At 42.5% G+C, this 14,592-nt stretch overlaps 1 protein-coding gene across 5 annotated transcripts in view; it reads left to right on the plus strand.

Moving 5' to 3' along the window:
* Nucleotides 1-9,888, plus strand: part of PWWP2A (PWWP domain containing 2A) — a 44,766-nt gene extending 34,878 nt beyond the window's left edge. The window contains exons 3-4 of one of the 5 annotated variants that reach the window (XM_062188737.1): nucleotides 1,854-2,010; nucleotides 4,182-9,888. In XM_062188737.1, the coding sequence (XP_062044721.1) occupies nucleotides 1,854-1,909 (56 nt within the window). In that variant the 3' untranslated portion in view covers nucleotides 1,910-2,010; nucleotides 4,182-9,888. Of the gene's footprint in view, nucleotides 1-1,853; nucleotides 2,011-4,181 lie in introns of those variants that run through there. The other 4 variants (XM_062188735.1, XM_062188733.1, XM_062188738.1 and 1 more) reach the window with 4 other exon arrangements.
* Nucleotides 9,889-14,592: the final 4,704 nt, after the last annotated feature.

Consider the following 14,592-nt stretch of genomic DNA (forward strand, 5'->3'; position numbering starts at 1 on the left):
GGCCATCTTCTACTGCTTTCCCAGGCCAAAGCAGAGAGCTGGATTGGAAGTGGAGCAGCTGGGACTCGAACTGGTGCCCATATGGGATGCCAGCACTTCAGGCCAGGGTGTTAACCCACTGCGCCACAGCGCTGGCCCCGGGAAGCTTGTCTTAGACATAACCGGCCAGGTGCTGTGGTGGGAGACTGGTCTGTTAATAGCTCACATGGGGTGCAGGCGAGGAGTGCAAAAGATAAGATGAGGGCTTTCTTTGATCATCTAGACTCCTTGTCTGGAGTCATTTTTTTTAAGACTTACTTATTTGAAAGGCAAAGTTAGAGAGATGGGGGGAGAGAGAATTCCCCAGATGACTGCAATGGCTAGGCAAAGCCAGGAGTCTGGAGCTTCTTCCAGGTCTCTCACATGGGTGCAGTGCCCAAGCATTTGGGCAATTTTCTACTGCTTTCCAGGCACATCAGTATGGACCTGGATAGGAAGTGGAGCAGCCAGGTTTTGAACTGGCACCCATATGGGATGCTGGCTTTACAGGTGGAGAATTTACCTGGTATGCTACAACAGTCCCAAAGTAGATTCTTTAATAATAAAAGTTGTACTTATGGAGAGAAAATCAAAAGACAAAGTCTTAAGTACATTCAGATTACTCGTGTGATTGCTGTTGCGTTATGGTTAATGGTATGTTTAATTGTTCCCATGAACAAAAGGGCAGATAACCTCATTATTAAACCTCATTTATAAACCCTGCTTTCCATTTAGTTAAAATTCAGAAGTAATTGTGTTTGTACATCAGGTGTATAAAAAATTTGTCCTTTTTAATGTTAGAAAAGGCTTTTTAAAAAGGTTTCTACATGCCATTGGTTCTGATTATTAGAAGGACTACTATCTACATCAATGAGCCCTTAGTTGACTATGCTGATGTGATAGGTGAATTTTTTCTTACTCATACTTTAGGGAAGTAAGGACACAAGTATGTTTGAAAATAAGGCTTAAAATAGCAGTTCTTTGTGTGAATTGTGCTTAGTAATTAAAGATTAAATTTTGAAAGCGTAAGAAAGCTTTACCATGTTCATTTTATTTTTTCTGTATTTGAAAGGCAGAGACACATCTTCCATCTTCTGGGTCACTCCCCTAATGGCTCTAACAGCTGGGGCTGGACCAGGCTGGAGCCAGGAAATACATCAGGGTCTCCCATGTCGGTGGAAGGGTCTCGAATATCTGAGCCATTGCTTCCTGCCGCCAGGGTGCATACTAGTGGGGAGCTGCATCAAGCTCTCCAGAATGGGAAACAGCACCTACCCCAAGTAGAGCCTTAGCGCTGCGCCAAATGATATTTAATCCAGAAGATTAGGTCCTGAATAACAGGCAAGAGAGGTCTTTGGGATTAAAAGAGAAAGGGGTTAAGGTAGTTTTTGGTCATACTGCAAAACAGCCTCGTGGAGCTCACTGTGTTATATAGATAGGAACTCAGCCCTTGAATCCTGAGGCAGGACTTAATCCAACATTGCCCTCGTGTTAGACTGGTACACTTTTTGGTAGGATACTTAAAAGTGAGTTAGCATTTCCTCTCTTGAGTTTGCTTGGAGGGCAACATTTTGGTGTGCCCCACGACATTTTGCTGCTGATTTGACTTGGGCCAGAGAGTGCCCTCTCCTGGCCAAGGCTGGTGTGTCTACCCGGCTCTCAAGTCTTCCTTTCAGTACCAAAGCTTGGCTTTCTATGAAGCCAAGTAAATTATCCAGAATAAATCCATTGTGAAAATTCAACTGAATATTGCTCTTATTTTTAAATTATTTTTGGTAAAATGGATTAAAAAGAACTCAAGTGACTTTTTGTTAACTTGGTTTTTTCTACCATAGGTCTCAACAAATGGCAGCTATTACATCAGACAGTGACGAGTCCTGCTGCTCCCTAACAGTGTCTGACAGACCACTGTGGATTCAGACTGGGAGCATTGAAGTTAACAGTGAAACGGGCAGGTCTGTCTGTCTTAAGCCCTGCCACAAAGAGAAGAGGGTACCATGTTATCACTTGGTCATTCCTAAAGTAGGTTAGGCTATATTTAAAAGAATTCATCAGTTCTTCAGTTTTCACTGACCTTGGCAGTTGGGTATATTTCATGTAGGTGATAGTTTTAAGGAGTAAAAACAGCTTACAGTCAATACTACCTGCTGTGTTAAACACCAAAAACTGCCTGTGAGCAGTCTCTGCTGGGTTATGGAAGTTGCATATCACATGACAGAGTCCTAACAGTAGGGGGGTCTCTGAATGCCAAATACTGGGTTTATATTTTCCCTAAGTCAGTCTGTATTTGTCATTTAGCATTCATTAACTTCTTAGTTATTACTATTTGTTATATATAAACATGTATATTCTTGAATTAATTTCAAAAACACTGACATTTATATAAGTCAAAATTCCCAAATAACAGATGGTGCCGAGATGCAATTGTAATCTATTTCTTCAAACGTTTATTGATGACTTCCTGGATAATGCCTAACTATGGTGGGTTTAGGGTTTTTGTTGTTGCTGTACTGCTTTTAAACTTAGGATAGTTTATTACTTCCTCAAAGCTATCTAACCTCTGATGTTTGTGCAGCTAAGGAAGAGCTTTATAGTTGGTATATGAGCTGTAATTTGTATTATAGAAGCACAGTTGAGATCAGAGATTGTGTCTAGGAGTTTGGATTCTTCATCTGTATAGGAATGCTGGCGCCATTAACGTGATCTTATAAGGAAAACAGTGTTTTTCAGTCGTCACCTCATAGGAATAGTACGATTTGCTTGAGTTGTTGGCTTTCTTGCTCTATTCTTTAATTGAACTTAAAACAGGTTTCACTTAGGCTGAGGTCAACTCTTGAGTGTCATAAATAGAAGAAAATTGAATCATGTATTTTTTTCTCCTTCAGTTTATACAGCAGAAACATTTGCTTCCAAAAATTGTGAGTTGAAATCTAGTATTATAACTGCATTAGTTCAGGAAGACTTCTCAGTGTTGAACTCTAAACCAGTGTTAATCATCCTGTTTCTTCAGAAGGACTATATCACCTTTCATCCTGATGTGTGCAATATTTATGGGTGAAAGTGATTTTTCATTGCTTGTAAAGAAATGTGATAGAATGTCCTGTGATGTTTACTCTGTAGGTCTTGATCCAGTGAATGAAGTTTGGCAACACCAGGAAGTTAACAGGGAAAAAAATTGGTGTCAGATCATGGGAAAGACATTTTGAAATGTTTAGAAGTTAAATATTGGGAAAGATGGGGGTGGGTTTTCTTTTTTGCATTCTGTGCTTGTTTGTTATTCCACTGAAACACTGTATCTTTGGTTTAAAAACATATTTGATACAGCTATCTTTCCTTCCAAGGATCACCTCTTTCAGAATTTAAACTCTTTGGGGTACATCAGCTCTCCAGTTTGCAAGGCATAACCAGGGATTATAGAGGGTTCTGACTACCTTTTAGTATGAGAGGGAGGTGGGCAGTGTTGGGCATTCTGGTTGTGCTACTTGGCAGTCATTTCGATACGCCTTGCCCTTGATCTAAATGTAGGCTTGGAGTCCTATATTTGTTGGTGCTGTGGTGAAGACTGCCTCTGCTGCTCAACAGGTTTGCTGGTGTAACAAGCGACCTCATGGTCTGCACATTGTCTCCTGCACGGACATGGTGCCTTGATGTTTCCTGGCAGATGAGCTGTCCATCTCTGTATCCCGCTGTTTTGCTCTATGCAGGCAGTTGGATCCGTGGCTGACTTTGCTGTAGCCTGGTTTTGTATATAAATTAGCTTCTCAAGACTGTAGGCTTGCCTTACTAAGGCAGGCTGCAGATGCTCCCTCACAGTCTACTGCAGCTAAGCTGACTCTGAGTTCAGTACCATAAAAACCAAGGTTAGAAGTCCTCTTACATTAGGCAAATAGTCCTAAGCAAGTCTTAGTCAATCTGCACTTGAGTGCTTTTGTCTATATGAAAGTCACAGCTGTTTTGCTACTGTTGGAATTTGGCCCAGTGTACTTCAGAAATAACAGCAGTCCTGCTCTTTAGAGTGGTAATAGTTTTTCCCTCAAGTTTAACCCATTTAAAAGAAAAAGTCACAATTATATAGGGCTTAATTTCAACAACAAGGACTTTGCTTCCCCTCTATAATTACTTGTGCTTAACTGCATTTTCTTCCTTTTCTTACTGTATTTCAGCACAAAGACATTAGCAGGCTGCTGGTTTCATGGACCCGTACCACAATGACAGAGAACACCAGAACATCAGGACGGAAGGAAATTGGAGATTTTAAAAGCTGCACTAAGAAGTAAATGTTAAGGCAGTGGTTAAAACCAACAGTCTATAAAGGGGCACTTGCAAATTGTGCTATATTAAGCTGAAGAAAAGGTATTAGGGAATATTTTATAACAAGCTATTGCAATAAAATATGCATGAGATGAGGAGAAAAGTGATGTGAAATATACATAGAAGAGCTCGCTTGAAGAATGTGAAGTTTATATCAGTACAGTTTGGAAAGGCCCAAGAGGTGTGGGATGATAGGGAAATATTGAAGTATTTTTCATACTTAAACTTTGTGCTTTCTCCAAGGTTTAGTCAGTTCCAACTTGAGCAAAGGTATTTCTAAGATGGCTTGCCTATGAAACAGCAATGGTCACGTATGCTAAGGCCAATGTTTCCTTCAGTGTGCCAGGAAAGAGGATTCAGCATCCTGCAGAGAGGATGGCAAAGTGCCCCAGCCCACTCCTACCCCACCCCACCCACAAAATGGGGATCTTTTCCTTCTTGAATAAAGCAGGGCTGTATTTTGAATATATGTTTGCTTGTTAGAACATATTAAGATGTATTTATTTGCCACTAGTATTTAACATTTTGTGCACATTTTCATTAATACATTCTTTCATATTTTGATTCAAAGTGGATAGGCTAATGTTGATCTTGGAGTTAACATGTACACTCTAAGAACTACTGAGCTGGGAAACTTATTGTTTCTGTCCTTACTGATTGATCTTGTTCAGAAAAGGTGACAACATCTGAATTTTGATGTGGACCTCTCCCCAAGGAGCCCCTCCTCTGTGAGCTCAAGGGATTCTCACAGATATCAGGTAGGATGTGGTCCCACAGCGGGTGAATAGCAGAACAGATCCATGGAGAGATTGTCACACTTTTTGTGCATGAAACTTAAGTTCTTAATAGAGACCATAGTTTTTTTCTTATATTTGGTAAATACATATTCTGAAAAGTCTTTTCTTTTTTAATGAATGGAGAAAAGAAGAGAAAAACACATGGACTTGTTAGTACTACATTTTTAAGGCATTTTATATTTGATGGTGCTGTACTTTTAATAATAAAACTGAGGTTTTTTAGTGGCAATACTGATTTATTTTTTAAACCAGAAAGATAATCCATATTGAATACATATTACAAAAAAAAGCAAAGAAAAAATGCCAAAAATAAAACCCACAAAATTCATTTGAAGCAATGAAACAGGTTACTGAGCACTTGGCCCAGGTATTCAAACATCCATAATATCACTGTATTTTGGAATTACCTAGTAGCCCCAATCTCAGGACTTACCAAAGGTTCTGGGAGTTTTGAGCATTTAGCATAGCTGACTACAATTTGTTTTTACCACTCAAGAAGGAAAAGCAGGTAGTCTTGTGTCTAATGATCTTAATGCAAATCCCAATTACATTGCATGTAACTTAAAGTTTCAACTACACTATAAATTTATCTTTTTGGAAAAGTCCCTATCATGAAATCATATTTTATCACATTGGAAAAATAAGCTCAGGAACTGTAGCAGCAGGGAGTTCTAACATGAAATATATTACATTACAGGGGTGCCCCACTCCGCCTGGCCTAGGGCTTTGCTTGGTTGGGCCTGTTCTTTCAAATTATACCACCAGCAGTATCTTTTAGGCTCACTTCAAGAAGCAGGTAACTCCCAAGCCATGGTGGAATTAACACATGGGATTGTATAATCAAGATTTTAAGTTAAGCTTTAGAATTCATTATTTCTGAGGGATGGAAATGACCAAGTAATAATAATAGGCGAAAGAATTGAGAGAGAAAGTATCTATTTTCTCTCATGACATATTCTGAAACATGTTTTGGTTACAAACCGAATTTTCATTTTTTAAAAAATGAAACTTGGTGATATTTAAAATCTAGACTTACCATGTTGCTATTTCACTTTCATTGCTTTAGTTGCTTAATATTTAAGCTTTGCTTCATGCTTTTGTCTGTATTTCAAATCTTCACAAGCCTATTTTGTTTCGTAGACTTGAATGACAAAACTTGTTTTTCATCATGAGTATGCTCAGAGTTAAATGTCAAAGAATGTTGTGTAACATTTATCCAATAAAGTCTTTGATTTTTTTAAAGTTTAGTTATTTAAAAACTATGTTTACTTTTAAAGGATTTTTTTTTAATTACAGTTATGCAGAGGCAGAAACAGACAAACTCACCATTCATTTGCTGGTTCACACCCCAAATGCCTGCAACAGCCAAAGCTGGTTCAGGCCTCCTGGGTGGGTGAAAGGGACCCAAGTACTTGAGCCACAATATGCTGCTTCCCAGGTACGTTAGCAGGAAGCTGTATAAAAAGCAGAGGAGCTGGAACTCAAACCAGCACTCTGATATGGGATGCAGGATCCCAAGTGGTAGCTTAATCTGCTGTGATGCTTTGTGATTTGTGTAGAGGAAGAACAGTTTACTTAGGACCCTGTGTGCAAACATAACTTCTTATCTGATGGAAATAGCCTATCCTTCTGAACTGGATATAATTAAACATCTAATAATGGGTTTATTTTAAAGAGTCCTGCCCTTAATGGATAAATGAAAAGTCCGTAACATCCAACAGAACCAAGGAACACTTGAAAAGTTAGTCGCTTAAAACCTGTCACACAGTTGGGAGTATTGGTACTGACCCAGAAGCATAGGTCAGTATAGTGGTTTTTTTTTTTTTTTTTCTTTTTTTTTCCCCCATTTCAGTAAAGCAGTACCTCAGAAGGCTGCATGTTATTCAAGAGTATACATGGACTCTCTACTTTCAAGCATTCTCCTGTTTCACTTTATTTGGATGTACAAAGGAGGCCACTGAAATCTGTCCCCTCCCCCAATTTTCTAAGCAATGAAAACTGATGACAGAACCAGGAAAGGTGAATGAGCCATGTGCATTTTATCTAGCAAGACCTACCTGAGACCTGTACCATTCCCAATCCTGCTGTGTAAATGTTAGTATTTTTATAGACACAATTCCTACAAGGTACAGGAACAAGTGACAGAACAGATACATGTGATGCTAGTCTTCAGAGAAGGAAGTCTTAAGTTCAGATCCATAGAACTGTATGGGCTGTACTGTTCCTCTTAGACACACTGGGTCTATCACCACAAATACCGACTTCAGAGAAAACCTGTTTTCATGCTTTTATACCTAGTTCCTCCTTTTTGCTCTTCCAAACTTAGCTTCCGGGGCTGAAGAATATCATTCAGGAATTACTGTGCTAAAGGAAGAGCGAGCTTGAGAGAGCACAGATAACAGGGCCAGGGGCTCCTTAACTTTTCATTCTATGTGGTGTCTCAGGTTTGTACTCTGCTCTTGGGGCATTATTAGATTTTTCTCTTTAAAGATCTTTCTTGGTGCCAGTGCTTTGGTGTCTACTGGGCACCAGTTCAAGTCCTGGCTGCTCCCTGCTGATGGCCCAAGTGCTTGGTCCCCTGCACTCTTGTGGGAGACCCTGAAGAAAGAAGCTCCTGGCTTCTGATCAGCCCAGCTCCAGCTGTTGTGGCCATTTGGGGAGTGTAACAGTGGATGGAAGACTTCTTTCTCTCTCTCCTTCTCTCTATAACCCTGCCTCTGAAATAAATTGTTGTTTAAAAAAAGTCTTTCTGCAGGAGATTAAAGCTGCCATTAACTTGCACAGCTGCCTCAACAGCCCTCTTAGATCTCCTATCATAGCCTTCCTCTGACATTCCAAGTTCTGCAGTTTGTGAAACGCAGGATTTGCATGCCTGCTTTGCTCTTGGGGTCAGACAACTCTTGTAAAAATATGAGCATATAAAAAAACTTCAGGATTTTTCAGGAGGTAGAATTAAGACCTAAGTTCATTTTGGTGCTAAAATTTCTGAAGTCCATGCATACAAGAAGGTCTTTAAAATGTTCTTGTATGGACTGACAGTGTGGCGCCAGTTCCACTTCTGGCTGCTTCACATCCATTCCAGCTCCCTGCCTTAAGATGGCCCAACTGGTTGGGCCTCTGCCATCCAAATGGGAGAGCCTGAAGAAGATCCTGGCTTTAGCCTGGCGCAGCCCCACTCACAGTGGCCATTTGAGGAGTGAGCCTCTCTCTCTATAGCTCTGCCTTTTAATTAAATAAATAAATCTGGGGAAAAAAGAGTTCATGTAAAACTGTATGGATTAAAACATTTTGTGCACCAAAATAAACATACCTTTTCTTTGTTTTTCCAGAGACTTAAGGCCCCATGTACATCTTCCAATTGGGTTTACTGACTTAACTGCCCGCTCCCCCTCTGTCTGGTCAGTGAAATCCCTCTAAAGAATCCCTGTGTTTGGGCTGGCGCCACGGCTCACTTGGCTAATCCTCTGCCTGCGGCGCCAGCACCCTGGGTTCTAGTCCCATTTGGGGTGCCAGATTCTGTCCCATTGCTCCTCTTCCATTCCAGCTCTCTGCTGTGGCCTGGGAGTGCAGTGGGGGATGGCCCAATTCCTTGGGTCCTGCACCTGCATGGGAGACCAGGAGAAGCACCTGGCTCCTGGCTTTGGATCAGTGCGGTGCACCGGCTGCAGCAGGCATTGCGGGGTGAACCAGTGGAAAAGGAAGACCTTTCTCTCTGTCCACTCTGCCTGTCCAAAAAAAAAAAAAAAAAAAATCCAAGATAACTTAAAGACCAGGAGTCTAATGCTCACTGGCAAGGTTGAATGCTCTATATCTGAGGACATTCTGCTTGGCTGCACAAACGACTCCTTCAGATGATCTATTTCTTCGACTCACTGTTGAGAAACCCTAGCTGAGCCCTCCAAATCTGCCAGAATTGCACACTTTCCTGAATAAACACCACTGCACAAAGCTGCAGTAACTAGGACCAGAGTGTCTACGGTACACAGGGTAAACCCAGATGAATTCACTAGCCTCGATTACCTGAGCCCAGGCTGTTGTTTCACTGCCTCCTACTGCATTGTTTGGAACATAGTCATCCTAGACTTCTAAGCTAACATGAATTGCTGTTGGGGCCGGCGCTGTGGCATAGCAGGTAAAGACACCACCTGCAATGCTGGCATCCCATATACGCACTGGTTTGAGTCCCTGCTGCTCTACTTCCGATCCAGCTATTATGGCCTGGGAAAGCGGCAGAAGATGGCCCAAGTCCTTGTGCCCCTGCACCCATGTGGGAGTCCTGGAAGAAGCTCCTGGCTCTTGGTTTCAGATCAGCCCAGCTCTGGCTGTTGTGGCCACTTGGGGAGTGAACCAGCAGATGGAAGACTCTGTCTCTCTCTCTGCAACTGATTTTTAAATACATATTTTTTTAAAAACATGAATTGCTTGCTGTGTCTTAAAATTCATGGATTTTTTTTAATATAAAGATGATACTGGTTAGCAAAGGAGACGGGCACTAAAGAAAGCACAGAATCTGGAGATGGGTAGTGGCTGGTGAGGACTGGTCACAGTGAGGCCCCTTTTGTTGTCCTGCAATAGCAACTCAGCAGCCTCTGGCAGAATGGTAGGTGCTCACACTGTGAAGAACACATGCAGGGGTACTTGAACAGTTTGTGGAAATGCACATTATTGAGAACATGCATCAGCTGGTTTACTCGCAGTGCTCCAGTGTCTAGAACTGCCTGGGGCTGAAGCTGAGAACTGCAAATTTAAATCAGGGCTCCCACATAGGTAGCAGGAACTCAAGCACTTAAATCATCAGTACTGCCTCCCAAGGTCTGCGTTGGCAGGAAGCCTGTCAGGCATTGAACCCAGGCACTCTGATTTGTGATGTGGGTATATTAACTGGTAGGCCAATGCTGGCCCCTGCATTATTATTTTTTTTTAAGATTTATTTCCAAGGGGCAGGCATTATGATGCCAGCTTCAATGCCGGCATCCCATTTGGGCAGTAGTTGGGAGTCCCGATTGCTCCACTTTCTGTCCAGCTCCCCACTAGTGCACCTGGGAAAGCAGCGGAAGATGGCCCAAGTGTTTGGACCCCTGTACTCACATGGGAGACCCAGATGGAGTTCAGGCTCCTGGCTTCTGCCTGGTCCAGCCCCGACCTTTGTAGCCATTTGGGGAGTGAACCAATGGATGGAAGATCTGTCTCTCTCCCTCTGTGTAGCCCTGATTTTCAAATAAGTAAATCTTAGATAAAAAAGATGCATTTTTTACATGAAATGCAGAGAGCAAAAGAGAGCTGGAGACAGGAACTTCATATAGATCTCCATGGCAGTGACCTAAGCACTTGGGCCATCATCTGCTGCTTTCACTGGCTCGCTGGCAGGAAGATGGGCTAGAAATCAAGCAGCTGGAACTCAAACTGGTGCACTGATACGGGATGCTGGCATTGCACACAGCGGCACACCAGCCCTCTCCTTCATTATTTTTTTCATTCTGTCGTTTCACAAATTTCTTGGAGATACAGCCCTTCTCTTCTAGGAACTCTTATCTACTCAAGGAGTTAGATGAGGAAACAACAGAGCATGGCATTTTGAAGACTATGAGGTGGGCCTTGTGATGCAAGGAGTTAAGCTGCTGCTTGGGATGCCTGCATCCCATACAGAGTATCTGGTCTGAATCCCTACTACCCTACTTTTGATCCAGCTTCCTGATAATGCAGCTGGCAATATAGAGGAAACAGTGCAAAGTGCTTGAGACCCTGACACTGTGATACACCTGGATGGAGTTCCTGGCTCCTGGCTACATCCTGACCCATCCGTGGCTGTGGCAGGCATTTGGGAAGTGAACCAGTAGATGGAAGATCTATCACTCTGCCTTTCAGATAAATACATAAATAAACCTGCTTTAAAAAAAAGTAAAAAATATTTGTCTTCAAGGCAATTGTAAAAGAAGACTGAAAATTGTTCAAATACATTGTAATGTTGGAGTAAGAATATATCCAATATGGGCAGGCATTGGGCGTGGGGTTAAGATGCCACTTGGGATGCCTACATACCTTAAAGGGTTGCCTGGGTTCTAGTCCAGAATCTGCTCCCGATTCCAGCTTGCAGCTAATGAGCTCCTGGGGAGGCAGCAGGTGACGGCTCAAGCACTTTGGTTCCCGTCACCCGTGTGGGAGACTTGGTTTGAGTTCTTCACTCCTGGCTGTTGCAGTTATTTGGGAAGTAAACCCATGATAGAAGCTCTCTTTCTCTGTCTTCCAAATAAAATGAAAATAAATTCAAAAAACATTTAATGAGTATCCACAGAGTAATTAAAAGTAAGTTCTGGTGTACTTTTGTTGCTGTTGGGGGGTGGAAGGCATGACAGAACTTGAGATCATGTACTTGGGGCAGGTGTATAGTGCAGCTGGTTAAGCCACTGCTTGGGATGCTAGCATTCCACACTGGAGTGCCTGGTTCAAGTTCTGGCTCTTCTGCTTCTGATCCAGCATCCTGAGAGGCAGCAGATGATGGCTGAAAAGCTTCACTCCCTGTCACCCATTTGGTGGCTTCAGCTGGGTCCAGCCCCAGCTGTCGAGAGCATTTGGGAGAATGAATCAAATGGAAGATCTCTTAGTTGCTCCACTTTCCCAAAAAACAAAACAAAACCCACAAAAATAAGTCATTCACCTTGACAGCAGTAAATATAGGCTACTTTCCTTTCACAAACATGCCCTACTTTTGTATACATTCAGGTTTTTTTTTTTTTTTTTTTCCCATTTGAAAGTCAAAGAGAAACAGGAAACAGCAACAGAGAAAAATCTTCCATTTGCTGGTTCAGTCCCTAAATGCTGCAACAGGCAGGGCTGGCCCAGGCTGAAGCCAAGAACTCCATCTGGGTCTCCCACGTGGGTTGTAGGGAGTTGAGCCATCATCTGTTGTTTCTCAGGGCAAACAATAATACAAGATGAATCCAAAGTGGATTGAGCCCAGACTTGAACCATGTATGATACAGGACACAGGTGTCACAAGTGGCTTCCTAACCATGTGCCAAATGCTAGCCCCCTTTCAGGGTTTTTCTATGGTCACACATTTTCAAAAGATTTTAATCTACATTGTATTCCACATTTTGGAAGCAGGGAAGTTACAATGCTAGATAAAAACTTGTTAGTTTAACCAAACTCACGTGCACTGAGATTCCTTCCTTTCGTTTCCAGATGTAGTGGTGGGCTTGTTAGGCATCTTGAAAGGTTTCAGGGTGGTGGTGGTGGTGGACAGACAGGGAGAAAGAGGACAGAGGGGCAGGTATTGTAGAGCAGAGAGTTAAGCTACAACTTGAGACACCTATATCCCATACTTCAGTGCCTAGGATTGAGTCCCATCTCGACCCACTTTCTTGCTAACCATGCACCCTGGGACAGATTATGGGTCAACTCCCTGGGTCCCTGACAACGTGGAAGACCAGGATATAGTTCCTAGCTCCTGGCTTCAGCAGATGGAAGATATGTCACTTTTTTTTTTTTTTTTTGGACAGTGAAAGAGAGAAAGGTCTTCCTTTTTGCCATTGGTTCACCCTCCAATGGCCGCTGCATCGCGCTGATCCGAAGCCAGGAGCCAGGTGCTTCTCCTGGTCTCCCATGTGGGTGCAGGGCCCAAGCACTTGGGCCATCCTCCATTACACTCCTGGGCCATAGCAGAGAGTTGGCCTGGAAGAGGGGCAACCGGGACAGAATCCGGCACCCCAACTGGGACTAGAACCAGGTGTGCCAGCGCCGCAAGGCGGAGGGCTAGCCTATTTAGCCGCGGTGTCGGCCATGTCACTCTTTCAAAGAAATAAAAATAAACTTAAAGGGGGTTGGGAGGGTTCTAAGAAGCAAAACCTCTACACGCTGCAGCAATAATAGGCTCTAGAACCTTCTAGCAAGGCTGTTTCTAGGTAAGCAAATCTACTTTATGTTCCTGGGAGACACATGTAGTCCTTCAGAGTCTCATCTACTAAGCTATAATCTGATAAATAGTTCTGAAAATGTAGACCAAGGCTCCCTAGGGCTTCCAGGGACCCTGTCAGTATCCATGAGGTTAAAGCCATTTTCATGTGATGTGAAAAACTGAGTACAAGGCAGATATGAGAACTTTGATATTTTCTAACAAAAATACATATGAGGGGTTCAAAAATGTACAATGACTGGGCCGGCACTGTGGCATAATGTGGTAACCTGCCACCTGCAGTGCTGGCATCCCTAATGGGTACAGGTTTGAGTGCTGGCTGCTCCAGTTCCAATCCAGCTCCCTACTAAAGTACCTGGGAAAGCAGCAGAAGATGGCCCAAGTTCTTAGGCCTCTGGACCCAGAGGGAGACCCGGAAGAAGCTCCTGGCTTCAGCCTAGCCCAGCCCCAGTCACTGTGGCCATTTGGAGAGTGAACCTGTGGATGGAAGATCTCTCCCTCTGTAACTCTTTGATAAATAAAATCTTTTTAAAAAATGTAAAATTTCGTTTTTATCAAAATGTATCTTTGCTGTGGAAGATATTTTTTATTAGAGTATTATTTATATTAACATGAAATACTTGTTATTTATTAAAGAGATTACCATTTAAAATTTCCTGTTTTACTTTCCAACATGGTGACTATTTGAATCCATATATGTGGAAGTGCTTTTTTCCCCAAGAGTGTGAAGGGGCCCTACATTTACAAAGTTCTGAGAACCACTGCTGTGGCATGAAGCTGCCTGTGGGACACACCACCACCATCAGCTTTTAAACAAGGTTCCTGTACAACGTATGTGACTTTTCAGATATATTTTTGGGAAAAGTCATATGCTAGATTTAATAGAAAGATAGCAAAGCAAAAATTACTGCTGCCCACTCCTGCCTCACCTTGTAAATTCTATGTAGAATTACGTTGCAGCTTTGGCAAATTCCACAAGTTAACATTGCCTCACGACCCTTCCTAACCCTGTCAGTGTGCTGGGAACAGATCAGAAGAAGCAGTGCAGTTGCTGACACTGGGAGTGCGACTGCTGCGTGCCACACACAGAATTCTATGTGTGACTCACTCCCAAGATGAACCTTGCATGCCACTGCCTTTGACAGATCAGAAAACTGAAAGCTTTCAACAGTGTCAATGATGACTATGGGGAAAAAAGCAGCTTTGAAACCCCTGGGTTTATGGAGTCTAAGAATACAGCTTTGCCTGGCACTCACATACCACCAGCTGTGAACAAAGCTCTTTTAAAGCTGGAATTAAGATTAATGCTTGGTCAGAAACACTGATATCATTATTATCTGTACTAACCTGGAGGGGCCCAAGACAGCTTGTCAGGTGGAATTTCTGAACTCCAGTACACAGAATGGTGATTTCTTCAAGATGGCAAGTAAAACGTTGGGCACGTTTGTGAAATTCAGTCAGTAACCTTACTGCTTGAGACCAATACTGTTCTCAAAGCCAGAGACGTCTTCAGCTGTCATTATAAGGGGACAAAACTCAAGACCCAGCCCAGAC

Source organism: Lepus europaeus, chromosome 4, assembly GCF_033115175.1.
Source record: "Lepus europaeus isolate LE1 chromosome 4, mLepTim1.pri, whole genome shotgun sequence".
NCBI lineage: Eukaryota > Metazoa > Chordata > Mammalia > Lagomorpha > Leporidae > Lepus > Lepus europaeus.